Raw genomic sequence first — 27,071 nt, 5'->3', positions numbered from 1 at the left:
GCATGACACCCATGTTTTATGGATTGCTCACTGCTATCTGATGACGGAACAGTGACACACCCCACATAAAAACCAAGCCTTGTTCCATGTAAAACTTGTCACCCCCCCCCCCCCCCCAATACAGAGCACAGACACCTGTTTAAAAATGCTACTCAATGATGAAACTATTTTTGCATGCAACGTTTTTCATTTTTGTTTTGCACTTTCTTATTCCTCTGTGCTTACTGTAGCTTCTAAGATGAATGGTGTTCTCATTAACAAAAGCTTAGGAAATCAGCAGTTTCAGTTGTCAATGTGACTTAATCTCAGTGGGTCTCTCTAAATAACAAAGCTGCATGTCTATATAGTAAAACTAGCTCCACCACTGTGACTTGGTGAGATGTCCTTGCTGGAACTTTTTGTTGTTGTATGAAACCCAGAATGATCACAGAACTCCTTTCCTCCCAGCATTTTCTTGCTAGGAGCCACAGCAAATCACTGCCAACCTTCAGAGGACGCCTGGCTCTTTTGACCACAGCAGGGTGCTTCTCCATAAACTAGAAAAGACTGTTTTACTGTTGGTGTGTGTGCTGCTGGGAAGGCATTTGCATGGAGTGAGAAAGTGAGAGAAGAGCAGAGGAAGGGCTGAGTCAAGGCATGTAGCGTCTGGGCCCCAGGGCACCCCTTTTGGACTCCTATCGCCATGCTCCACTGCTTAAAATCTTTTAATTGTAAAGCACAGGGCACCTGGAATGCTGCAGCTTTTTGAGTGTTGTGACGCGGAGGTCGGTAGGCAGGTTTCATGTGCTATAACTGACGCCTGTTATAAGATGATATAAATTATTCGTCTGATTGGCGGGGTGTGAGACAGTAAAAGTGCATGTGTACACAGTGCTTGCAAAGTACAGCTGGGGGTAGCAACCCACCCATCATCCCCTGCTCCCTACACCCAACTGTTTTCTTCTTCTTTTTTTTTTTCTTTTTTTTTTTCTTTTTTTCCTCTTTCTCTTCTCTAGTTGCTGTTCTCAGTTCCTCTTTTTGAACACTACACACACAGGTAAAAAGGTCCAGATCCGAAAGCCAGCCCCCTCAGCCCCTGACCCGGTTCCAGAGCGGAAGCGCTCCACCCCCATGAACCCAGCCAACACCATCCGCAAGTGCCTTTCCAGTAACCCGGTGTCCCAGCGGCCGTACCGGGACCGCATCGTCCACCTGCTGGCGCTGCGCTCCTACAAGAAGCTAGAGGTCTTGGCCAGGCTGCAGCGAGATGGGGTCAGTCAGAAGGACCGCAACTCGCTGGGCAGCACCTTGCAGCAGGTGAGACCTACAGCGACACAGTGAGCGGAAGGCAGTGGGGAGAATGTTAAAAGGCTGTTAAAATGATAAGGGGAGATGAAAGGGAGCAGCAGGGGGTTGTGGGGGTTGAGGAGGAGATTTGGCAGAAAACTGTGTGATCAGAGAAGGGGAGAGGGAGGACTGAATTCCAAACAGTCTCAGCACTCCTTCCCTGGATTCATCGCTAGGTGAGAGTGCTCTGTATTAACAGGATTTGGTGCTGATCTGTAGCCAGCTGGGTAGGTTGTGAAGCAGTCTCATCCATTCTGCAGTGTGATTGATGCATCTTAGCACAGCTAATGTGAATGCTTGCAAAGGACTCAGCTCAGAAATCATTGTGAGACTTTTATTAAAGCAGGAAATGATTTAATAAGCAAAAGACAAAGCTCTGTTGGACCCCAAGCACACTACTGCACCTGTACACATGGCTTACAACTCATGATAATGGTTTACTTTATCTCATGGAAGATTTAAAGTACTCATACTATACATATTGCTTTAAAATGGACATTGATTGAGTGATTCAGGGACTCTGCCAAAGGTTCTGTCTCCGCATGCAGAGGGAGGGGGTTCAGCACAGTGCAAGGGGGAAGTCCCAGCAAAATGCCTCTCTCTGTTCTTTCCACTGGTTTCACTGGAGAAATGTCAAAGGTATTTTCCAGGGCAGTTTTTGTGTGCGCTAAGCGAAAGGGACCTGTAAGGGATCGTGAAGGAAAGCAAGAGTGCAAGGCATTCTTCATGATTGAACATAAGGGAGGGACATGAGAGAATTTAAACCGCCCCTTTGTTGCAAAGAAATGGAGAAGCAACTTGGTCTGTTGTCCTTACTGCAGATGGGGGGAGGGTCAGAAGGGTGAGACATTATATATCAACATGTAAATTATGTAATGTATTTAGTTTTGCTTCATCTCAGGAGGCTTGCAGTGTTCAGAAGAATATGAAGAGCAATTTCACTGTTAGCAGCTCAGTCCAACAAGCCCTCTTGCTTAGGCCATGTGTAACAAATTACACAAAGTTTAGGTGTCACACTTACTACTTCTGAGAGTAGGTTTGCATGGAAAATTAAAATTTGATGTACATTTCTTTTATCTTTCAGGCTATTTTAAGTCTGAATTCAGATTCGCTTCCTTCACTTTTCTCAGAGTGTAAATCCATGCAGGACTTTCTGAACATAATGCAAATGAAGATGTGGTACACAGCTGGGGCTTGATGGCTTATCTTATTGGGAAATGTTTCAGGCTGGCATGACCTTATCAGCTGTGTCCTACTGCAGAGAATGAAATTCCTCTGAACGCATTATTTATCCAGAACAGTGTTGTTTTATGTATTTCGTGTGAGTTTCTGTAGGGTGTGTTTGTTGTTGTTTGTTTGTTTTTTCCCCTCTTCTTCTTTTCCCTCCCTAGGGTTTATGGTAAGTAAATATGACAATTGATAAAAGCTGACTTGTGATGTATACATAGTTATTGAAAATTCCCTACATTTGCATGTACATCTTTAGGGGTTCAATATAGTTGGAAAAATATGAAGGACTTGTCATTGACCAAATGAATAATTTTTTTATAAACCATCAATGGCACAATGGCTGTTCCAAATAGATATTGTGCCGTTGTTCCTGCCTACTGTCTTAGTGTGGTGCCTTGTATTAGAATCTGCATATGTGGTTTGTGTTTGAAGCAGTTGTGGACAGGTTGAAAGTGTTCAGATTATGATGCGGTGCCTTAGGACAGCAATTGGCATCTGCAAGCATTTTCGTTATATTTCACTGTATGTTCAAAGTGCATAGAAACAATTTGAAAAAAAAATTAAGCAGTTCATATGATAAAGTATATCAATGAAATGATATTTAATTAATTAATTAATTAATTAATTAATTAAAAAATAGAACCTCCACTCAACTATGTGTAGGCCAGGTTAAACAAGTCCACTTTTATATGGGATTTAAAGATTACCATGAAGCTTTCATTTGTGATTGTCCTGAGATGAGCTGGTGAGAGAATGTTCTTCTTGTGGTGCATTTTTTTGTGTTTGCATCTTCAGATTGCTAATCTGAACCCGAAGGATAACTCATACTCACTAAAGGACTTCCTCTACCGCGAGGTCCAGAGGGACTGGCCGGGCTACTCCGAGGATGAGCGCACTCAGTTGGACAGGATCCTGACTCGGTAAGCTCTTGGCCCATTTACAATGGCAACATATCACCAGAGAAAAACCACCCTTCCTGAGTGACTAATGTAGTATTAGACAGCCATCAATACGGGGCTGATGCCTTGCTGGCTTCTGTGTAATGCTGGCCCCTCGTGTGTGTCTCGCAGTAAACTGGGCCTTCCCGCAGATTCACTCTCAACCAGCACTTCTCCTAAAGAGCCAGCTTTACAACAGGTATGAAAGCATCCACATTTCTAATTGCAAATTGGTGGCTTTTTCACACCCGCAGTGGAAAGCCAGTTTGGATTGTAAACGCCATGTGCATGGTGAGGCATAGTCTGTTCAGCTGAGGGTTTGTTTTTGTGTCAGTCCTGGAAAGAAGCACCTCTGGTGTGGGGAGAAGTGCAGAGCAGATGCTCCTCAACTGCAGTGCAGGGTGATCTCTTCTGTAGCCTGATGTTCACGTAGAGCATAGGTCTGCCCGTAAGGCATGCTAAGCACAGCTGGTTTCACTAATTATGAACCTTTCTTGGTTAAAGGTGTGTGGGTATTGGTGAAGGATACGAAGTTGTGTAGGGTTTAACCAAATATCCTTGGCATATACTAGATTCCCAAGTTGAAGATTTATGAATCAATTAAACATATTGTGCATACATATTTCTAAATTCCTAGTTTTACATTGGGACCCTTTTCTCTCTTTATTTAGAAGTGCCAGCCTGGGGGTGACTTCATTGATCCTCTAATGCCCAAGAAGCCACGTATTTCCCACCTCAGTAACCGGAGCGCTGCAGGGTCATCTGAGCGCCAAGTCCCTTTGGAGGCAGAGGAAAAGAGAGCCGCGCCCCCTGTCACTGCAGCCTGCCCTGGCCCCACCTCCCAGGCCCCAGTCTCCCAACCACCCTCTGGCTCTAACTCCAACTCCCCAAGCACACCTGAGGGGCGTGGCACACAAGACCTCCCCCTGGACCAGAGCTCCACGTGTGGGGAAGAGGCAGGGCATTTCGCCCCCCGTGCCCTGACGCCCAGCCACCCTGGCCGGCCTGCCCTCGTCTCTTCCTCTTCGGCGGCCTCCAGCTCCTCCTCCTCCCACCCACCCTATGCCACGCCCCCAGCAGCCAGCAGTAGCAAAAAGCCCAAAAAGAAGTCCAAGAAGCACAAAGAGAAGGAGCGTGAGAAGAAGAAGGAAAAAGTGCGACACAAGGAGAGCCATGTTGAGGAGGACGAGAGGCCTAGGAAGAGACCTCGCGTGGATGTAGAGGAGAATCGCACACCAGCCAGCCGCCCTGGTTCGAATACAGCACCCCACAGAGAAGGTGTGTTTGAGGAATGGTCATCGGTTTTGTAGAAGTCATACCCCTGAGTACTGCTGGTTTTGCTTTGAATTCTTTTAAAGGCTGTTCTATTAATGTCCCTCCCTGCATTTCCAAGCATTTTGTTCTCATTTTGAATTCATTGTTTTGCTTTGTCCTATTTAGTTTGAGCAGTTTATTTGTCTTTTTTTTTTCCCTCCCCATTTTTTAAATGATTTGCATCTGTGCATGATGTGAAGCGCAGTGTCTTATGTCATAAATCTGCTCTCTCCTTAGACAGAACAAGCAAATCTGACTTCACAGAACTGCCCACCCCGGTGATTCCTGATTACATGGCGTGAGTTTACCCTGACTCTGTATAGAGGGTGTGGTGCCAAGAGTGTGAGCTGTCTGTAGATCTTGCCTTGTTCCAGATCAAATGACTCTCAATACAAATGTCCGTTCTGTTTTGTTTGTTCAACCTCTTCCTTTGGGGCTTAATTAAATCTGAGAAGAACTGAAATTTTACAAACTTTACATGGCAAGCTGATTAAAGAGTGACGTGCGTGTGTGCGTGCGTGTGTGTGTGTGCGTTCAATCCCATGTCCGCGGCAGTAATTACACAGCAGTGGTATCTGTGGACCAGAGGCAGCGCTACAAGGACGACTTCAACGCCGAGTATGATGAGTACCGTGTCCTTCACGCCCGCATGGAGAACATCACACGGCGCTTCACCCGTCTGGATGCGCAGTGTAGACGCCTGCTGCCAGGAACCAAGGAGTATCAGGTCAGGGCACAGCCCCGCCCTGAACTCTGTGTAGGCTGGCTATATGCCAACATTTAAAACTGCCAAGCCACTGCTCAACAAATGAAATGACCTCTGATTTTAAAAGCTGTTTTTCACTCTTTCAGGTTCACGCCTCAACTCTCAATTTACAACTTGCATTTTGTAGTGTGAAACCTTCTTAGACAGCATGTGAAATGTTTCCTTCATAATAAAGAACTTTGTGATGTTCTGCATACAGGAGGTGCATGAAGAGGTGCTGCAGGAATACAAAAAAGTGAAACAAGTGAGTTTGATCCAAGATCTTTAACACACATTATCCATATACACAGTAGATATGTCTATGGGATGCACTTGAATGTAATAATTTGTCTTTTTGTACCTTCCTACAGCACAACCCAAACTACCATGCGGAGAAGCAACGATGCGAGTACCTGCACAACAAGCTGGCCCACATCAAGAGGCTCATTGCAGACTTTGACCAGCGGAGGGCACAGTCCTGGCTTTAAGCGGTGGGAGCCAGCAAAGCCCTGCAGCCAATCGAAGCTCTCCTCAGACCAAAGACCGCGCCAGAGGGAGCAAGGGGGATCAAACTGTGTGTGTGTGTGTGTGTGTGTGTGTGTGTGTGTGTGTGTGTGTGTGCGCGCGCGCGCGTGTGTGCGTCCCCCATTCCCGTTCCTGACATCCCCTTTGACCAATTCCCCGTTCACCACGTTTTACAAGTCTACATTTCATTCCTAGGCTCTTCTCCTTCCCATTTCTCCATCTTTCACTTTGCTGAAGTGTCGTTCCTCCTGACCACTGCCTCTGCTGTTTAAGAGAGGAAAGACACCTGCTAGTGATGTCATGCATGTCTAGGGGAATAACGTAGTCTACAGGCTTTTTTTCCCCTTTCTTCTTTGAAGGACTTAAAAGACAAAAAAGAGAGTTAAAAGAATTTTCAAAGCAAAGAAAATGTATCTATAGCTACCTGTATTTAAAAGAAAAAAAAACAAGGAAGATCTATTTATTTTGAACAAAAAGAAGAGAAGCAAGATTGAGTCCAAAGATGATATAAGGTTTAATTTTTTCTTTTCTGGATGCAATGCAATACTGGGGGCCTTACATACCATATGTGTTTGACTTCCTGGAGCCTTTTGCACAGGGGAGGCTGAGCCAGTGGGTTAAAAAAAAGGGACATGTGGATCCAGCAGTCATGAGAGTTCCTTCCTCCCATGACCCCTGCAGCAGTATTCTGTCTCTCCATGCAAATGGTGCCTTAGTGTGTTCGTTTACACACGGCAGCGTGGAGTCCGACCAGCTCCTGGGGGCAGCAGGGAGAAAGTAAGACCACCTAGTGAAAGGTCTGGCTCACGCCTGTGGGAAGCACGTGTGCTTCTTCGTGTGTGCATGGGTGCGTGCACACACACACACACACTTGCGCTTGTGTGTATGCACTTTTGTGAGAAGAAAGAGAAAGCAATACAGTGAGGGATTTTGTTTTTGAGGTTGTATATGTGTATGAGTAGTGAGGCAGAGTGGAAGGGTTGTCCCATTTTGTTTGCTTTATTTGGTTGGGGGTATGAGGGTAATTGAGTCTTTGAGAGTGAGTGGGAATATTAATAGAAGTATATGAATGGGAGGTGGGCATAGAAATGAAAGGGGGGGGGGGGGGGACCTGCTATAGTTATTCTGAGAGTAGCCAGAGCACTCAGGATCAACCTGGCTAATGTTCTGTGTTCAGCACCATGTGAACATTGGGGGGGATGTAAAAAGATTGAATGACCTGAGACCTATATTATTTCAAATGGATTCATCATAGGTGTTCCAAGTTTCAAATACATTCGGAGTAGAGTTATTTATGCGCGCATATATATATATATATATATATATATATATATATATATATATATATATATATATATATATATATATATATATATAATTTTATTAATTTTAAGTGGGGAGAAAGGAAATTGTTGCTTTACTTTTGAAATAAGTCGAAAGTTATGGTTTGAAAGGAAGTGATCAAATATACACAACTTTATTTTCATGGTAATTAACAAATCTGTAAGTTAAAGGAGAAACGTTTACAAAACCTGTATGTTAGAATGCTTTGCCAAAAAAAAAAAAAACTGATTTGGAATAAACTGCGTCTATTGGTTTAGCATGTTTATCAGACAAGACAACTTTAGCTTCATTGGTTAGAAAACTAACATTTTAAGATCACTCAGCTTGTATTCTTATTTGCATTGAAGACAAGGTGATCCAGAAGATATGAATTTGGGAGTGTGTGCATCCTTCCCTGCTCTCTGGTCATTTTTGAATACTGCAGACATGTTCAAAGTCTTACTGGAGATGTGAGCTGTTTCTTATCCCTTGACTGTTTGAGTATTAACTCCACAGAGCTTACTATGTGTGGAAGAAACATATCGTGTAAAAGTGAGCTGGGTGCATGGGTCAGACTTTGCACCAGTCAATAGTCTGTCATATTGAGAATCGCAACTAGCCCACTTTTTAGAGCCATGAGGTATCCTGTAACGTGTGGTGAGAATTATGGATAAGGGCCATTGTAAGGCAACCTGCAGATGAATATATCGTATTCAGTATTTGCGTCTCTTTGACTCGAAAGTCTGCAGCAGTTCTCACCAGATGAGCTGCAAGCCTTTCCTTAGGGACTGGTGCTACCTAACCTAAAATCTGTTGGTGTCTGAATAAAATGGCTTCAATTTTTCTTCTTTTTTCCCCCCACCCCTCTACCTTCCTTGGATAGTTAATGTTCTGTCCCCAAAGTGGATCAAGTGGGGATGGATGACAGCCAGATGCATATGATGGTTAATTAGTGGGGTTCAGCAGCATGTTCACTCCTGGCCCTGCCAGCCCCTCTCTCTCCCTTCCCTGCACTGACGCAGCTTATCTAGAGACTGTATCTTCTAATTGTTGATGTTAGAGAGCTGTGGGATTGATTGTTGCTTCAGTGAACTTTGCAGCTGCACAGTATTAGAGGGAGAGAGAGAGAGAGAGAGTTTATTCTCTATACATTCACAGAAAGATGACATTCATACAGCTAAAGTCTGGAGGTTGGCCTATATCTGGCCTGGATTACTTCGCTTTGCCCTTTTGAAGAGGCTGGAAGATGTCTTTGACACTGCCAGAAGGAGTTTTGGCATGCATCAGACAGGAAACATGCAAATAAATCACTCTGAATTATGGTCATCTTTTGATTTAGCAGTGTGGTGGGGTTTATTTGGATTGTTAGATTTTCAACTGGCTCACCTGAAAAATGCATTACATCATCAGTTCAATAAAATGTGAACTTGATTAAATATTTATGCATCTGTACTTTTCTTGGCCTTTTTTGTTTACTTCTTAATGGCTTTGTCAGTGTTCTTTAAGAATTTTCTTTATTTAAAATCATAACTTGTGAACATCACACCTTGGTAAACTTTTATAATACAAACATACAGAAAGAGCAGTGAAGGAAATGGCACAAATTACCTAAAATGTTGGTTTAATCTACTGTAGTTAAAACTGCAATCTGTGCACTTTAGAAAAGGCATGTAATGGGGGTTGTTCTGTTTGTAATACATGTGACTCGAGCTCCTCAATGACTTCCAGCATTTTGGGCTTAAGAGTATTAAAGTTGTTTCGTGCCACTATAGCTGGAGCCTGCTCAGCTACTGCTCACTTTAATATGAAGTGTTAGTATGTTTTCCATTATGGTAATCTCTAATTGTAATAATTGATTATATAACTATGCAGTGCAATGCAATACGACTATGGAAGGCTCAGAAACTAGAGGAAAAATTGGATACCATGGCTCCACTTGGTTTTACATACTGGCCAGTGAGCTGTAATGTGAGCTGTCACAGATCAGTGCAAATAGCAACGATATAGGTGGTTTTCAACTACCAGGAATTTTCATTTAAGCAGAAATTAGTTTTCAAACACACAGTATAGATTTTGTCTAATCCACCATTGTTCTCTGTGATTTGAGAAGCCAGACAGTTGCATTCTTCTACTTTGAGGTCCATATCCATAAGTAAATGCTTTTGGAATTTCCTAAATATTTATTTCACAATGCAATAAGTTTAAGTGATGGCACGTGTTCCTTAGGTAAAACCATTAAAGATTTTTTTGAGTATCCATAGTAACAAATTGGCCTGTGTGTGTGTGTGTAAGATAATTTACCATCATATTTACACATTTTTAGGATTCTTATTTTAGTGCATCAGTAACATCTGTCCCACATTACTGATGGCAGAACCTGCGTAGAATGGTCAGTTCAGCCTTGGGCTTTGCCTGATATTCCAGTTAAAGCATACTACACAGTACAGCTCAGTGCACAATCTTTAGAATGAATGCAATTTCCATAAGTCACTTAAGGTGTTTAAAAGTAATATAAGGTCTACTGACACCAGCACACATATAAACATCACTCGGTGACGGCCCTAGTAATGAGTTTTCCCAAGATAGTGAATTAAGTGGTTAGTGGCATTGATTCCAAATTCAGACAAGAGCCCTAAAAACACACTGGAATAACTCTTAAAAGATAATGTATATTTATTCGAATACACACACATACGTGCATTTGCATAAAAGAAAGGAATTCTGGCAGCTGCATATGTGATGCAAGCACATTTGAGCCTAGGTCCCTGGTTGTGATCTAGATTAAGTTTTAGGACATATTACCCAATTCTGGCTGTATAGACAGTTGTTTTATGAATTCAGTAAATATTTATCTAGTCACAGCGTTTACCAAGACAGTGGAAAGTATTTTAAAACGACGCGTTTGGGCCTATATGGAACTGCCATTGTAAATAATTTAAAATGATTCGGTGAGCAACAGCTATTGGAAAGTATCTTTCAGTTGCATCTTCAGCAGCGCTATGGGATTAAACGACACAGCCACGACTCTTTGGATGGATGGCTAGGTGCAGTATTAAAGAAAGGGTAGTCTCTCTGGCACACTGTGCAAGCAATTCTTCCAGCACTGGGATGGAGGACTTACCAAACAGCACATAATTACACAAACCCGCAAGTGTGGACTTTAGAAGAGCTTGTTGACACCTAAAGTAAAACATGGACGTCTTTGATATGGCCGCTTAAAAAGAGATAGGACGCGTCGGTAAACCCTCCTCTGAGGGGGTGTGTTAGACGGACGACCTTTTGCTGGCTTGTTACTTCCAACACTCGTTTTCAACCGGACCGGAAATCGTCTGAATTATCCAAGCCGAGGAAACTGCTCCAATGGCTCAGGAGTTTGTGAAAGCGCAAATAAAAGGAGACAGAGTTGTCCTGTTTCTGAAGCCGTCGTGCCCGTACTGCACACTGGCCAAAGATGTATTGTCGAAGTACAATTTTAAACCTGGACACCTGGAGCTTGTCGACATAAGTGCACGGGAGGACATGAGCAGCATACAAGACTATTTGCAGGAGATTACAGGCGCTCGAACCGTGAGTGTTGAGTATTGCAAGTGTTTCAGCGTTCCTGCTCTAAGTTGGATGAAGTTTAAAAAACATGGAAAACCATGAGTAAAACATGTAAACGACTTTGCATGTCCAACCCTGCTGGCGGCCATGATTAGTCATGTGCTTTCCTGTAAAAGCAGTATGTGCTGAAGCCGATTGAAAAGTTGAGCTACTAACCACCATGGAGTTTAAGCGTGGTTTCTATTTTAAAATTTCTCTAGGTGTATTATATTGTTTTAAACTAACTGTGTCATTTGCGTAGGTGCCTCGCGTGTTTATAGGGGAAACGTGTATCGGCGGAGGCAGCGATGTGGCAGAGCTGGACAGAAAGGGCCAACTGGACGGCATGCTGCGTCATATTAAAGTACTGCAGTGACGACACAGGAGGTAAATCCGACTGCAAATGTCAGTACGAAATCTAGTTTGTATTCGACTTTTGGGCCCAATCCCATTTGGCACATTGGAACACTGCTATCCCTGTTGTTCTGGTTAGGCACTGAATCTCAGGACGCACAACTTTGGGATCCTCCTAAAATGTCTTTTATTCAGCATGGGATGAAGCTCAACAGAACTGGACTAGACTACAAACAGCCAAGAACAGGCTCCAAGTCCAACACACTGACTAAACTAAATCCACATGCTGGATGCATACTGTCTACATATTCCCTCCCTCCCCAAATGTATGTGTTACAAAAATAGTTGCATCGCCATAAAATTATAACCTCATGAGGAAAAAATAAACATTTGAGATGTTATTCAAGTAATTCTGCAAGTGTAATCACAGATTAAATAAATTTCACCATGAAAGACCATGGTAGACAATGATGATGAAATATAAATCTCTATAGAGAATGAGTTTGACCCTACCCTGTTTACCACTGGAGATTATACCAGCTTTGAGTGACTTGTGTGATCACATTTTCTGGATAGGGTTTCAACCATAGCCAAGTGCACTCAATCTGTGGTTACAACGTTATTGTAGTCAGTAGATCCCATTTGGAGTCACAGTTTATTTCCATGTACATGAAGCCAGAGATGTGTGGTTGCGCAGCATGAGAAGCACAGTGTGCTCGTAGCCACAGTGTCTGCCCCAAGTCTCTGAGAACACACAGCTTCATAACATCACAGGATCAAAGGTCAACGTCCATACAGACACAGTGCATCAGAATTCTGCTGCTTCCCTTGCAGAGTTCATGAGAAAGGCCTGTGTCAGCGTGCCTTGTGTGTCTTGTCACGCCTCTCGCCTCCTCGATGTGTCTTTTTTGTGACTCCCCTCTCCTTCATCTCCACGGCCTCGTTCCGGTCCACACGGCAGACGGAGGGAGGTCACATGATGCTGCAGCGGGACTTGCGCACTTGCCTCCGGCGTCGCTGGTACTCGCTGAGCTCCTGCAGATAGCCCCGGGATGGCCACCGCAGATGCTCCACCTGCTCCCGCTCCTCCTCTGCTCAACAGTAGCATGGTGACCGTGCAGAAACCATGGCAACAACACATCCCCAATACCTATATGGGCGGTGGTGTTCCTCTCCACCCTTCACTTCCTGCTTTTTATGTAATATTAACCGCTTAAAAGAGAATAGCCACAATAGTGTAAAACATAAAGCATTTGAAATGTTTAACGTTCGCACGCTTGTTGGATATGTAGACGGTCAAATCAGTGCATCCCACTTTATTTGCCTCATCTGTACTTTTTAAAATAACCTAATTTGTTTCCATTCTTGGTGTTGCGTAATAGCTTGCATGCTTACTTGTTTATATGGCAGTGTATGTATCTAGGGGAACAGCTTGAAATCATAGAAGCAAGAGCTGGAGACATTGTCTTGAGATAATATGCACCCCCAGCAGGAGTTCTGCACTCTGAATTGTATTAGAAATATATTTTCCCCCCACAAAAGCTGTGTCCTAATGAGCCTCTGTTGATTTCTGTTCTGTAACAGCTGTTAGGTGGCAAAGAGGGCATTTGGTCAGGTATTTCTGAGTTTAACAATAGCACTGCATTTGCTGTAATGAATAGGAAATATCCCCTTCCAGATGGCCTCCCAAACAACTCACCTGATAGCTCCAGGAAGTCGGGCTTGTGGCTGAAGATGAGATAGTTGTTAGCAATGAAGTGAAGCAGCCAGACATATAGTTGGTCAGCATTGTGGCACTGTGCACAGAGAGATATCCAGACATACTTTGTCAGCGTTGAGGCACTGTGCACAGAGAGCTGTCCAGACTTGTTAAATATAACCACATTGTGCCATCAGGTGCAAATCCAAATTTGTTTTGGCACAGGACTGACCACAGTGTAACCAGCGTTGTGTAGTGTTTACATCGGCTCAGTGTGTTTAGTTACATAAAAGTGAAGTGGAAAGAGCTGTCGATACACCCTTCTGTATATCAAAGTGTCAGACTCTTAAGCATTTGCGGTGACTCTGAACAGCCGCTGGCACTGGGGTGGCAGCGGTTTGTTACGGGGAGTGCGGAGAGACACGTGCTAGGGCAACAGCAAGCTCACCTTTGCTCTCCTCAGTAAGCGTATGACACTAATGCTGGTGGAGGCCAACTCACGGCTCGGCATGCTCTGCAGGTATGCGCACACGCACACCTCACAAAGGTGCTGCAGCCGCTTCACCTGGTACATCTCTGCACACACCAGTATGGCCATAGCCTGCAACACACTGGCTACACACACATACACACACACAACCAGCTGTCAGTCATCTCCACGTCCTCGTTTCTCCCCGATCAATCAGACCGTCGACCTCTGTCACAATCCACAACATATTCATCCGCCAGCAGTCATATCCAGCACGTTCCTCTACAGGAGAATGTGCACTGCTCAGTACAAATTACATGGAATCCATCACATTTAGTGGAACAGCTTGAAACACTGCTATTGATGTGAAAAGTGGTGTAATATGATGAGACAAATCTGTCGTTTCTAAGTCAGTCTGAAGATATATGTCAGATTAGCCCCTGCAAAAAAAGATGAACAGTTGGACTAAGCTGTCTGGCATCTGAAAAAATTGAGTTTTTGGAGGGTGGATCTCAGGGATCTCTTGGGATGATGAGTGCTCTACTCTGCAGTGGCCTCACCTGGGCAGCAGGTGTCAGTGTAGAGGTACTCCAGGAAAGCGAGGAAAGTGTCGGAGGAGACTCCGTGGATGGGCACCACCCGGCTCCGGGCCTCTGCATACTTCCCACTGAACATTGCGGCCATGACATCACAGCGGGCCACGAGCACAGCTCTGTGTGCTGGCAGCACACTCCCTGAAACCGGACCCCCAGAAACCTTCTTTAACCATGACACGCAAGCTACATTCTCCTACAGAGAAGCGTCTGCGTCCCCTGAATATGTTTTCCTCACGTCAAATCTGACACACATGATTTTGTGTGTGCATGTACAGTCGTGGCCAAAAGTTGAGACTGACAAATTTTGGTTTTCACAAAGTTTACTGCCACAGTTTTTTTTTAGATCCTTTTGTCAGATGTTTATATGGTATAGTGAAGTACAATTATAAGCATTAAATAAGTTCTGTTGTTTTTTTTTTTTACTTTTTACTGACAAGTATTGATTCCCTTGGATGAGAAGCAACCCCACACATGAATGGTTTCAGGATGCCTCACTGTTGGCATGACACAGGACTCATGGTAGTGCTCACCTTTTCTTCTCCAATCATTTGTCCAGATGTCCCAAACAGTCTGAAGGGGGCTTCATCAGAGAAAATAACTTTACCCCAATCCTCTGCAGTCCAGTCCCTGTACTTCCTACAGAATGTCAGTCTGTCCTTGATGTTTTTCTTGGAGAGAAGTGGCTTCTTTGCTGCCCTTCTTGACATCAAGCCATCCTCCAAAAGCCTTCACCTCACTGTGCATGCAGATGCACTCACACCTGCCTTCTGCTAGCAAGCTCTCATCCATGGGAGTGGGTTTGCCCAAAATTTTGCCTAAGAACACTGTCATGAATAAGGAATGGTATCAAAACATCCTCAAAGAGCAACTTCTCCCTACGATCCAGGAGCAATTTGGTGATTAACAAATCTTTTTCCAGCATGATGGAGCACCATGTCACAAGGCAAAAGTGATAACCAAGTGGCTTGGTGAATAAAACATTGAAATTTTGGGTCCATGGCCAGAAAACTCCTCAGATCTCAATCCCATTGAGAACCTGTGGTCAATCCTCAAAAAGAGGTTGGACAAACAAAAACACAGAAACAGTGATCAACTCCAAGCACTGATTAGACGAGAATGGGTTGTCATCAGTCAAGATTTTGCCCAGAAGCTGAATTTGCCTTGGCAAATTGCAGAAGTCGTAAAAAAAAAAGAAGGGTCAACTCTAAGTGTTTGCTTAAACTGAATATATTTGTCAATAAATAGATTTAAAAAAACTTATGAAATGCTTATAATTGAATTTCACTATGCCATATAAAAATCTGACAAACAAAACTGAGGCAGTAAACTTTGTGAAAACCAAAATTTGTCAGTCTTAAAACCTTAAGCCACGACTATATGTCCGTATAACACAGAATAAGCCAAAGACCTGCCTTGGACCATGAAAATGACATCAGAGTAGAGAGGGGAATTGAAGATGTTGCTGAGTGTTTGTGGGCCTTGCTGGGAGCGAGGAGTGGGCGTGTCCCGGGTGCCCTGCACACATGAAAAGACATCGCTGCCACTTATCAGGTGACTTTAGGAGCTGTAATTAACCTTTACAGATTCCCTGCACTCTTCCTTCTTCCATGAGTGATTCGGCCACTGCAAATCAATCTACCCACAAAGTGTATTGTATGTGTACGTGCGTTTTATGCATTATGTATTTACGCACCCTGCAACTGTATTATGAACAATTATCAATTATCACAGGAGAGTTTTTAACAGCTACACCAGTGTTTCTCAACCCAGTCCTTTGGGCCCAACAAATGCTCCACATTTGTAACTCAGCCTTGCTTTTAGGATATGTGTAATAGATACTCAGGGTTTCTATTCGCTTAGTTCAGGTCATGTTCTCAAAATTTGCTTTTCAAACCATGTCACTGGAAGTGAACAACTCAGGGGTATGAGGCCATTTGAGAGCTTTCCATTCTCTTCCATTCGTTCTGAGGTGTCTTCGATCAATAAAATTAAGGTATCTGCATGCTGTTTTACATGACCATATTGCTCTGTTATTTTCTAAAGTGTCTGGACTTTCTGCTTGACAAATCCTTTATAGTTGTAAAATAAGAATTTTTCTGTAAAAAAATAAAAAAAATAAAAAATGACAGGCTAAAATTACTATTCCAACTGTGCTGAAAGGTTTGAAGAAAGCACCAAACCAAATGCTCTTGTCCATATGCTGTCAGAGTGGTTCAATAGGCTTTTGTCAATTAAACTTAGCTTCCTGTGAATTGTTGTAATAGTTTCCATTGGGATCAATAAAGTCTTATTATTATTATTATTATACTACAATAACTGATTCCCTGCAATATTAACTGAATTGCTATGCAGGCTATATACACTTATACATGGAACATGATTGCTGAATTTTCACCTAGGCTATTAATTTTTCCTGGGCTGTTTTTTTTTTTTGGTAATTATTTTAAACGCCTGTCTAATTGCTGCTGAGGGAGCAAACTGTAAATAAAACTAACAGCTGCTGTTATTCACTTAATGAATTCCCATAAATTGAATTCCTTGTTGTTTAGCTTGTTATTTCTTAGGATTCCTGAATTATTTGTAATTAAGGCTTTTTGTATAGTGTTGAAATCTTCATATCAACCTGGTTCTTTGCTGATCACCAGTTTTTATTATTTATTTGTTTTACTACATCATCATTAAAACTTAGTTGTGAGTGCCAGATAGCACAGGTGCACTGAAGCAACACTAAATGATGGTGGCATATACTACACCAAAAAATATATTATCCTTGATTTGTCGGCATCAGCCAGACGCCTGTTCTGAACGTTCCCATTATCCCCTGCATGAGAAGCCAATCAGAAGTGGCATGATAGCAGTCAGACCCATTTGAAAACAGCGGGATGGCCGGGTCCAGTTTCTGTGTGAGCCCAGTTCCAAATGGTTCCATAATCCCTGTGGTCCTCCTCCAAATCCACAATCTGCTGACGTCAATGTGCATACCCATGGTGCAAGTCCTCAGGAGTGCTCAGTTTAAAAGCGTGCATGTGGGACAGCCACATAGATCTTACAAACCATGCATCTATATTGTACCTGACAGTAACCTGAAGTTATTATCTAAGGTACTATTTTTAATTACTTAACAACCAATAAATAAATAAATTTGAATATTTCTTCTATGCCATGATGATCAGACTACTTGACACAAAACTATACACTCTGATCGGTCCTCGCCTGTATCACACCGAGTTCTGGGTAATAGGCTGCTCCTACACATGCATCATTGCAGTCCTGGCTGAAGGCTGCAGTAAGGGCGTGTAGAGGGCACTCATGAGCTCTCCTTTTGATCGCCAAAATGAGAAATGGGACACGCTATGGCCTTGTGTGGCGTGCATTTGTGCACTTCAGGACTGCAAGTGCAACATTTGGGACCTGGGACCGTACTGTCTATGGTTGGGACCTGGGAACGTACTGTCCGTACTGTGCCATACCGTCGGGTGTGTTGGGACCTGGGAACGTACTGGGAACGTACTGTGCCATACCGTCGGGTGTGTTGGGACCTGGGACAGAGCATAAATGTGGACCGGTGGACTATGTTGGGAAACAGTGCTGTAGAGCAAGCCTAAAAAAAGCCTCTCATATCTACCTTTTCCCTCCCCACGAACGAGCGTATTCTGTCCATCAGCTGGGCTACAGCTAAAGGGTTCTTCAGTTTCTCAGCTATAGCCTCCTCCAGATACTCCCATTCCCAGGCTCCTGTTTGGGAATGTGCGCACACACACACACACACACACACACACACCGAGAGACACATGCATGCACTGATATGCAAGTACATTACTGCAAGCCATCATGCATGACCAGTCTGTCCAGATGGGATAAGTCTCAGCCTGGCATATGGGTGGTACAGAGGTCTGTGCACACACGTTCACAGTTCAACCCCTGATCCACAGCTGCTGGACTCGTTGCACGTGATGCAGCTTTAAAGGCACCGAATTATCGTTCTATTCCTTGTGCCTCTTGTGTTGGCTACAGCAGACCACGCTGGCTGTCCCTGGACACTGGCGGAGCTCATTAGAAAGGCAAAAACGTTTATCTGGCACAATGTCAAGCTGATAACACCGTTATTGACAAGCCTGTCTGAAGCGTTTTCTTATCCCAGATTCCGCCCCCGATAGTCATATTGGCCTGTTGTGTTAAAAAATCCAGCCTCCCCAGTACAGGCTGAACAGCTCTTCCCTGTCCGACTGCACAGTGTGTTTCAGGGTGCCATTTCTTCTTAATGGGATGACTACCCTTGGAGGAAAGCATGTAAAGGGTCATTGCACAATAGCCCTGTAAGCTTGCGATGATCTCATTGGTATGAGTCTCGCCTTCTTAGCCATATATGTCTTACTACTGATAAATGTGTCCATCCCCTTCATTCAGCCCCCCCCCCCCCCCCCCATCTCTGACTGACTGCAATTCAAACCATAATCATTTAATATTGGAACATGATGTATAGCCTAGCAACAAAGGATAATATTTCTATAAACACTTACGATACGTAGATTCTGGGATGCCTTCTAAGCACCAGAACGCATTTTTGCCACGAAAACAATTATGCATTCAGCGCCACACATCTACAGACACGATACATCCCATGTAGATGCCTCACTGCCTCTCTTTCCTCCTTCATCCTTCTCTTTCTCATTCTCCATTTCTCCCACTCTTTTTTTTCTCTTTCTCTCCATCTCCCACAAATTCACACTCCCTGTTTCATTCACTCCTCCCTCTCTCTCTCTCTCTCTCTCTCTCTCTGCGTGACAAGTTTATGTTTGTGTCTGCTCCTGCTACCCATGCTAATCAGCCCTACATCCCCCAGGGTCCTGCAAAAGGGCTGTAGGAGTATCACATGTGCGCCACATGTGAGATATAATACACGCGCAAACGCGCGCGTACACACACAGATACACAGCCTAAGCCTTATAGCACACTGCTAATAATAAAGCACTGCCACCAAAAGTGCCGCTATTCAAACACAAAGGAAAATCCAAGTACAGAGCAGTGAGATAAGAGAGGCATGGCAGTGAGGAGTTTTACTATGACTTGAACGGATTGAAAGTGGGTGATTTAGCAGGAAAATGACTCACCGGCAAGAACAGCTGAAGAAGCATCTTTAAATAAGGCTTATTTCCCTGATTTTGATTTTCAATTAACTCTTGAGTAAGTAGAGTTTAATGTGGTTACCAAATAATTAACATCTGTATGTCAATATGAGACAACAAAAGAAAATCTAGCAAAATTGGAAGACAGCCCCACCCCAGGCTACACACAGTGTTTATATTCCCGTTAACATCAGCTGGGATATTTCACACAGCACTTGTGCATGCTCACCTCTGTAGAGAAACATCAGTGTCTCCCACAGGCACAAACACAGCAGCGGGTCCTTCACCACCAGCCTGGACAGGCGGCCAGGTAGGTGCCCGTCTGGCCTGGGCAGGTCGTCCAAGACGCCGTCCCAGGTGGAGAGGAGGGAGTGGGGGCCATCCCTCTCGCGGCAGGCGCAGCGGGAGACAGGCCTCTCCCACGCCTGCCTGCCCACCAGCAGCTGTCTGAAGTAGGGGCTGCCGGCACAGAGCACGGCTGCGTGCGCCCAACCCAGCTCCTTCCCGGAGTCGCCGGCGTAGAAGAGCACGTCCGCGAACTGCACCCCTCGCTCCAGCAGCCACTGCAGGTCCTGGGAGAAGCTGGACTCCTCCACTCTTACTGGGGGCAAACGTGCTGGGAGCACGGCAAACATGGACGTCAGTTAGCAAGGGTTGAGTCCACGTAAGCGGGAAACAGAGCAGAGGCGAGTAAAAAGGAGAGACGGAAAGAAAGAGGGATGGAAATGTCAAGGGAGAAGGAGAGAGTGATAAGACGGGCAGGGGAAGGTGTAGCAAATGTAATAGAGTGTGGCGGAGGAGGAAGGCACTTGGATACGTGAGCCAGCAGGAAGGGGAAGGCTTTGTAAGTAGAAAGAAATCGGATTTGAGGAAGAGTAACGGAATTCTCCATTAGAAAGAAAGACTAAAAAGCATGCACAACAAGCCTAATGCAAATATACACCGTAAACATGTGGCGATGGTTGACGGATCACTGATGCAACGCCACGCATCACTTTTTACGACTGGGCATGTTTGGCTTTGCCAAAAAGGGCCGTCCAGGATTCAGCAGCCTTCATATTTAATAGCCCGTGCTCCTGTAAAAAAGGGCCAGTGGACTTGGAGCAGCATCAACACTATGGGAAACCTTTGGCTTCACTGTGTGGCAATAATCATTGCAGCAAAGATTATCCAATGCTGAGGCATTTGAAAGTGTTTTTGGTTCAATAATATACATTATATCTAACCGCTTGATAGGATCTTATTATATCGAAATGCCACATGCCCACATACAAAGATTCCCAGCCATTAAAGAGCTCTTGCCGATGCAGGTTTTATTTGCATTTTCATATTCGTACCTGGCTGGTCCAAGTGGGGAGGGCGGGGTTCGTTAAACCTTTGTCCCCGCCTCTTGTCAGGTCTCTCTTTAGCTTTCTGCTTCAGACACTGAATCATGAAGTATTCAAGCTAAATGAATGCACACATGAAGAGTGTCATAGTCATTATACATATGAACACAAACATACACACCTTCTACTATTAAAATAGTAAGATGATCATTGGAATGTTTCTTTAAAAAAAAAAACTCAAAAGCAATGCCTTGTTGTAATTATTAAACTGTGAAAGGTATTTTGGCTGCTGAGTGAAGATACCACGCTGCCAAAGTAGCGACCCACGAAGAAGTTGTTGAGTGAGGGCAGCTCTAGGTAAGTGGCCCCCAGGTCCCGGGACAGCTGCAGGCCGTCGCCATGGGGCACACAGCTGGTCCAATCAGATGCGCACAGAGGGCATGTGCATGGGGGCCCGTCATCTGAAGACAGTGAGGTAGTGTAGGAGTTTGAGAGGAGAGGTGGGAGTATGGAAAGTATACACAGACATTCCTGTGCAAATGATACACTGTTATGACATACAGGTCAACCGACATTTGCAGAGAGCAAGACCCTCAATAACGTTCACACATAGTAGACACTGAAGTAGGCTAACAGGTCACTGCTCATGAAGATGCATGACAATTCTGGAATTGTGGGTGCCATGCACGCCGCGTAGAGGGCAGAACTGAAGCAGCATGACTATTGTTTTTATAATGCCAACATGTAATGCCTTAGAGAGCTCAAGGAAAAGAAAAACAGGCAGCTTGGAGATACTGGGAAAGGTAAGACAAAGAGTGAAGGCTGGAGAGGAAATGACCAGTTCACTGACAGGGTATGGAATGAAGCATGTGGGTGGGTGTGTGTGTGTGAGAAAATGCACTGCTCTGAGACTGTTCTGGGTGTCCCTACAGCCAGACAACAGGAAATGCACAGTTATCCTGTCATACCCAATATCCTATCATACCCAGCATTCACCAACAGGCCATGTTTAGCACTTAGGTGATGCCACACAAGACAGAGACCTTTCATAGGTCTGGCACTAACCTGCACAGCTCATTATTGCCATTCTATTAGCCTTCAGGGGCAAACACAATTATTGTAGGATTTTATTATCACCTTCTTGATCAATTCTAGATTTGAAGGGCAGTTGAGAACACACTGAGATGTTGCTGTTTGGTTTATTGACTGAGAAGTCTGAGGTGGAGGACTGATTCCAAGCAGAATAAATATTTACCTCTGAACATGTGCATATGAACAAGCTCTTCACATATTCCTCTTGCTTGGGTTAATATTAGAGGTCATACATACAAAATTATGACTTTTGGACTACAAGCAAGACTGTGTAGGGTTAAATAGTTCAGCCATTACACATTGGCTGAAACTAAGGGTCCAGTTAGAATCCTCACTAACAATTTATCCATAACAGACAACTCTCTTGGACTGTGGAACTTGTACTGTTGTGACCTCCTCTCCCTCAGTCAATAACAACCAAACAGACTAACCTGGATTGTCAAATGCTATCTTGAACTTAGGGTCTGGTAACATTTCAGGGAATTTAATTAAGGTATTAAATGGATGACTAATTTTAACACTGTAAGATCCAGCCAGTGCCAGATGTCTTCATGCTTCTGAACTGATGCGCTTTGTTACTGTTTTGCTTCTTTGATGGGTTTTGGAGACTTGTCAAGGACACATTTAACAGAGCAGAGAAGCCTTACTCGAGAAAGCATCCTTAGAATAAAACCTCACTATCTTCAACAACCTCACACATTCATAACACCTCTTTGACCCTCTTTAATCCACAACAGATTACCATATGATAAATATTCCATGACAGATTAATCCATGACAGATTACCATATGACAATTCATGAGCAGACTCTCAGAATTCAACTCTACCATCTGATGTTTAGGTAAAGCATATCAGGTAAACGGCAGTGTGATTTTATATGCCTCAGCCTTGAACATAGCACGACAGAGAAATGGAACTGTGATTGCACATCAAGCATCAGACAGTGCATAGCAGCTGCCGCTCATCTCACCGTTGAGCCGTGCCCCCACTGCTACCAGGATGACGGGCATGCCCCAGTGACGAAGGAGTGGGCGGAGTCGGGGGGCATAGCCATTTCGCACCTGCTGGAATGCCAGCTTGTCATTGACCGAATACTTAATGACCACTATATCAGCTTGTTCCAGAACACTCCGCACACTTGCCCAGTCACTGTCCAACAAGTCCTGAGAGAAAGGTGGAAATCAACGAGAAGGCAGTGATACAGGATCTTAAGATACAGATCAATAGAGTGTCCATCCCAGGATGCTTAAGTCTATATCTAATGTAGAAGCCACATATGCACACCTCTGCGTAGATACTACCCCAAAGCCCCCTAAAGCCCTGTAATCCTGCCTTTGTAGTCCTCCATTCCAGGATCATTTGATCACTCACTCACTCATCCACAGTCATTCACTCAATCACACCTATACCTATTAACTCATTAACTCACTGTCCCACCACACATGCAAACACCTTTACATAGTCACATTCTACCACATCAGTGATCACTATAATGACTCACTCTCTCCTTAATGTACTTATTCGACACAACACACTCATTCCTGTACTCTCACACTCCTTCTTGTAGTCTATTGACCCACTCTCATGCAATCATTCATCCACATCGTACTCATTCTCTCCTAACTACTAACTCAGCCACCATGCTATACACAACACCCACTCCCTCCCTCTCTCACCCACCCACCCACTCACTCACTCACCCAGCTGGAGCAGTCCTGCACCATCACTCTCACATCTCCAAACACCCTAGACTGGTACTCCATAAAGGCTGGGTTTAGGAGATGTCTGGATGGAGTAGTAGAGGTGGGGTCCAGCTCTCGCGCTCCATGGCCCAGGTAGCTCCACAGAAGCCCTCCCTGTAACTGCCCCGGACCAGCAGTTTCCTCCCCTGGTCCCACCCCTCCAGGACACTCACTCCCCAGGGCCACTATGTGAATGGACCTACAGCATGGAGAACACCAAGTATGTTACTGTTAACAAGTGCATGTGAACTTACGTGTCATGTAGTGTTCCTGAAGTTTCTATAGGCTATGGTATATACGCGTGCATGAGGCTCAGACCACAGAGCTTTCTATATGGTTTACGACGAATACCCTTAGAAACTGCCTTCCTGTTTTCGTGACTTATTAACTATGTGTGTCACGATGCAATTGCATCACATTTTGTCATTGAACGAATGACACTGACAGTTGTTTCTGACATTTAATTTCAATGCATTGTTGCTATGATTATTATTAGTTTTGTTATTATTGTTGTTATTATTATTGTTGGTGGTGTTGTGTAATAAACGATCTCTGTCATGTTTTGCCTTATTTTCTTTATGGATAGTCAACGTCAGATTTTTAAAAGCTTTCCAACTTACATGGTTACTCCAGCTCTCCGGATAACGCTTGGCGAGCACGTACTTAAAGCGGTCCGATTTCACATTAGTCTTCGAAGAGATGATTTTCCGCAATGAAGGTCGAGCAGACTAATCCACGGATCCACGAGAGTGAAGCCGGTCGACTTTCGCCTTCTCGGCGTGCCCCCCTTTCATTCATCAAACGATCGCTTTACGAAGACTGTCCGGTGCGCAATCTTCCAGCGAGCACGCCAGCATGGAAACGCACAAACGAGACCGGATCGAGTGGTCACCACGCACCCCCTGGCACTGCGCTAAAAAAGAAAACAAGTTCGCTTGCGGTGAAAGAAAGACTGCGCGAAAAAATGCCACGCATCGGTCTCTCCGGAACTCGGGCCACCGTTTGAGCCATAAAGCCTGACACCAGGACCGTGCTCTTCGGTAGAAGGCTGTTTTTTTTTTCGTGTGTGTCTGTATGAAAGGAAATAATGAGAGGCAGCAAGCAGCGTCCTAGTAGACACGGTGTGAGTTGGCACTCCTGACTCAGCACGACATGGCTACTATTACAACGCATCCACGGCTGCCTGAACTGGAGTGTTGTGCTTTACCCGGGCAAACGTACCCCCCCCCCCCCTTTTTTTTTTTTTTTGGTTTGTTTTTTTTTGTTGTTTTTTTTTGTTCCTCGCCTATTTTAATACATTTTTATAACGTTCATTGCTACAAACATACTTGCTTTATATTAAAAATAAAAATAAAAAAGATCCACGAGATGTGATCACACTGTTAAGTCCATGAGTTGCATTACCAAAGCTAGGGCATCAGGCACGCTGCATCAACAAGCCCACGCCAACTGCATGAGGGAAACGCATATCTAATGAGCTTGCCATCGCACACACGCGTGGACATATGCATCCAACACTTTTGCAGGTTGCTTTTTAGTTCTGCGGTGTGAATAACTCTACAATGTTGCCGTTTTTCACCTTTTTCATTGTCTACAGGTAGAGAGGTCGAGAAAAGGTAATACAGATGATGGAAGTCAGTATTTGACATTATGAGATGATTGAAAGGAGCTGACGTACTAACTTCCTGTTCTCGATATCTAAAAGAGATAAGGAAGGAAGTGAAATGTGTGAGATTGTGTGTTATGTGGAAATTTCTTGTGTTTGCCATTTATGAGCTGGTTGTTTTTTGTTTGTATGTTTTTTTTTGTTTGTTTCTTTTTTTTATTACAACAGGGTTTCCTTACAGTTTCCTTACAGTTTAAGTCCAGCCTGTGCATGGGTGTTCCTAGGCCTTCAGTAACTTATGCCTGAAAATTGTTTCTATAAAAACAATAGTGTAACATAGTGTACATAGTGTAAGTCTGGTCTTTCACTAATGGCAAGTCTCTGGGTGTATTAGATAGCACACAATATATATTTTAATATTTGATTTATTGATGGACCTATTTACTGTCATATGTATATACTTTGAATTGAAGTCCTTTCAAATATTATTATTAGTTGCATTTATATAGCGCCTTTCTCAAACTCAAGGACGCTTTTACAAATATCACTTTTTTTCTTTTTTTAAAATACCAAATTAAGAATTGATCTGAAGGTGTGAATGCTTAAAGGTTATTTGATAATGTATTCTTCTTATTGATAATCATTGCTGTAACCTACTACTAAGACCATAGCCTTTTCTGCACTCAGATTTTCCCATAATTGCAGAATAACGTTTCATATGATTTTTGTCTTTTATAAAGAATAAAGTAAATTGTAAATATTTATTAAATATTTGCTGCCCAAATATAGCCCCATTTCCTCTACATGGCAATACGTCTGAACCACCAGCCTTCACTTTTAGTCACGCACTTGTTATTTCATCCTGAGATTATAATTGTACCATCACCGCCTATATTCTGCACAGTGGTAACCAGAAGAAAAATCCTAAATTTGCTGCATTTCTATTTATGGTACAAATTCCCCATTGATAATGTGGATTGAAATTGTAGACATGGGTTAAATAAACAGGGTTGACTGATGTGCTGTGCCTTTCAGGCTGGGGTTGTCTGTGCAGGAGTGATTGGTGTGCTGTGCCTTTCAGGCTGGGGTTGTCTGTGCAGGAGTGATTGGTGTACAAGACCTTCAGGCTTAATATCAAAAGCATTCCTCTTTTCATGGTCACTCTAATTTCATTTATTTCTGATATGGAAAAATACTGACAAGCAACATGTTAAGGTTGTGCCTTAAAATATGAAAGCAACAGAATGCAAGAGTGTCCAATAAATGAGAGCTATTTCTGTGTTCAGTGGTTCTTTTGAAGAGGAATTACTCTTTTTTTGTATTTATGGTTATACCTGCAGATAAATGTTTTTCTATTTTTAGATGCTTAATCTTTTCTGCATGACAGTGCCTGCTAATAACCAATATCTCATTTGTGGTTAAAAAAAGGAGAAGCTATATTGTAGTTTACAGACATCTTAATCTATGTGTGTTGAGTATAGCTGTTTTCTTTGTCAGGTGTAGAAGCCATACAATAAACAAGATTGGTTCTGTGACATGGTGAGTCACTGCAGAGAGCTCCAGCTTGCTGGAGAGTAGACTTATTTCTGCACATTCATATTCTTGGTGCTGGAGACAGTAAACTCTGTCCCTCTGCAGACAGAAAAAAAGGTCATTATTGTGTGCAAACTGTGCATATAATTATTCACCAATAGGTTGAAATTTGAGGACACATTATGCCATATTAAACTTACAATTGACCTGTAAACTAACTAATATAGACAGGACAAGATTTTAACATTCCTGGATTCCTGGAAAACCTCTCATTAGTATAGAGATAAGAAAACTTTATTTCTTTAAGTATTAGAGCATAGTAATAAAGAATGGCAATGTGTGAGCATGCACCACAATGTGTTTATAAGCTGTTAATCACTCTGTGCTTGCTTAACTAGAATCATAAATTCATAATAAATAGAGTTTATTATGGGTTCTAAGCAGTGTCACAAGCTTTTAACTTGCTCAGTACATTGCTGAATAGACAGATTTGTTGTTACAGTGCTGAATGACATATTAAGTGGTCACACATATTGATCATA

General features: G+C 43.4%; 3 protein-coding genes across 6 annotated transcripts in view; 2 read left to right on the top strand and 1 right to left on the bottom strand.

Annotated features, from left to right (window-relative positions):
• ell2 (elongation factor for RNA polymerase II 2) overlaps positions 1–6,488 on the top strand; it is a 17,404-nt gene extending 10,916 nt beyond the window's left edge. For both annotated transcript variants that reach the window (XM_035527514.1, XM_035527513.1), the window contains exons 5-12: positions 1,037–1,296; positions 3,352–3,476; positions 3,627–3,693; positions 4,166–4,772; positions 5,046–5,106; positions 5,364–5,535; positions 5,774–5,818; positions 5,925–6,488. In XM_035527514.1, the coding sequence (XP_035383407.1) occupies positions 1,037–1,296; positions 3,352–3,476; positions 3,627–3,693; positions 4,166–4,772; positions 5,046–5,106; positions 5,364–5,535; positions 5,774–5,818; positions 5,925–6,041 (1,454 nt within the window). In that variant the 3' untranslated portion in view covers positions 6,042–6,488. The remainder of the gene's footprint in view (positions 1–1,036; positions 1,297–3,351; positions 3,477–3,626; positions 3,694–4,165; positions 4,773–5,045; positions 5,107–5,363; positions 5,536–5,773; positions 5,819–5,924) is intronic.
• A 4,092-nt stretch (positions 6,489–10,580) lies between these two features.
• glrx (glutaredoxin (thioltransferase)) lies at positions 10,581–12,878 on the top strand. 2 transcript variants are annotated; one of them, XM_027003717.2, is made up of 3 exons: positions 10,581–10,968; positions 11,246–11,370; positions 12,299–12,878. In XM_027003717.2, exons 1-2 carry the CDS (start codon positions 10,762–10,764, stop codon positions 11,357–11,359), a joined length of 321 nt encoding a protein of 106 aa, XP_026859518.1. In that variant the 5' UTR covers positions 10,581–10,761; the 3' UTR covers positions 11,360–11,370; positions 12,299–12,878. The 2 variants fall into 2 exon arrangements, with proteins under 2 accessions (XP_026859518.1, XP_026859517.1); XM_027003716.2 differs by lacking the exon at positions 12,299–12,878 and adding an exon at positions 11,477–11,793.
• On the bottom strand, positions 12,299–24,560 carry rhobtb3 (Rho related BTB domain containing 3). 2 transcript variants are annotated; one of them, XM_027003713.2, is made up of 12 exons: positions 24,011–24,560; positions 23,349–23,589; positions 22,619–22,811; positions 20,859–21,016; positions 20,565–20,673; positions 19,457–19,843; positions 17,727–17,836; positions 15,514–15,616; positions 14,066–14,239; positions 13,485–13,651; positions 13,037–13,133; positions 12,299–12,428 (listed from the first exon to the last, which is right to left on the bottom strand). In XM_027003713.2, coding segments are annotated over exons 1-12 (1,860 nt in total). In that variant the 5' UTR covers positions 24,013–24,560; the 3' UTR covers positions 12,299–12,309. The 2 variants fall into 2 exon arrangements, with proteins under 2 accessions (XP_026859514.1, XP_026859515.1); XM_027003714.2 differs by having other exon boundaries at positions 20,883–21,016.
• Positions 24,561–27,071: the final 2,511 nt, after the last annotated feature.

The sequence above is a fragment of the Electrophorus electricus genome, chromosome 6, assembly GCF_013358815.1.
Source record: "Electrophorus electricus isolate fEleEle1 chromosome 6, fEleEle1.pri, whole genome shotgun sequence".
NCBI lineage: Eukaryota > Metazoa > Chordata > Actinopteri > Gymnotiformes > Gymnotidae > Electrophorus > Electrophorus electricus.
Note: the sequence above shows the minus strand (reverse complement) of the source record. Positions and strands in the feature narration are given on the sequence as shown.

What these genes read in the sequence shown, in the direction of transcription:
- glrx (XM_027003717.2), top strand. Translation starts at nt 10,762, where the DNA reads ATGGCTCAGGAGTTTGTGAAAGCGCAAATAAAAGGAGACAGAGTTGTC. An exon ending in AGATTACAGGCGCTCGAACC is followed by an intron (nt 10,969 to 11,245) that starts GTGAGTGTTGAG and finishes TCATTTGCGTAG; the next exon opens with GTGCCTCGCGTGTTTATAGG.
- rhobtb3 (XM_027003713.2), bottom strand. An exon ending in GTCGCTACTTTGGCAGCGTG is followed by an intron (nt 20,674 to 20,858) that starts GTATCTTCACTC and finishes GCATTCATTTAG; the next exon opens with CTTGAATACTTCATGATTCA. An exon ending in CGACTTCCTGGAGCTATCAG is followed by an intron (nt 12,429 to 13,036) that starts GTGAGTTGTTTG and finishes ACTGTTGAGCAG; the next exon opens with AGGAGGAGCGGGAGCAGGTG.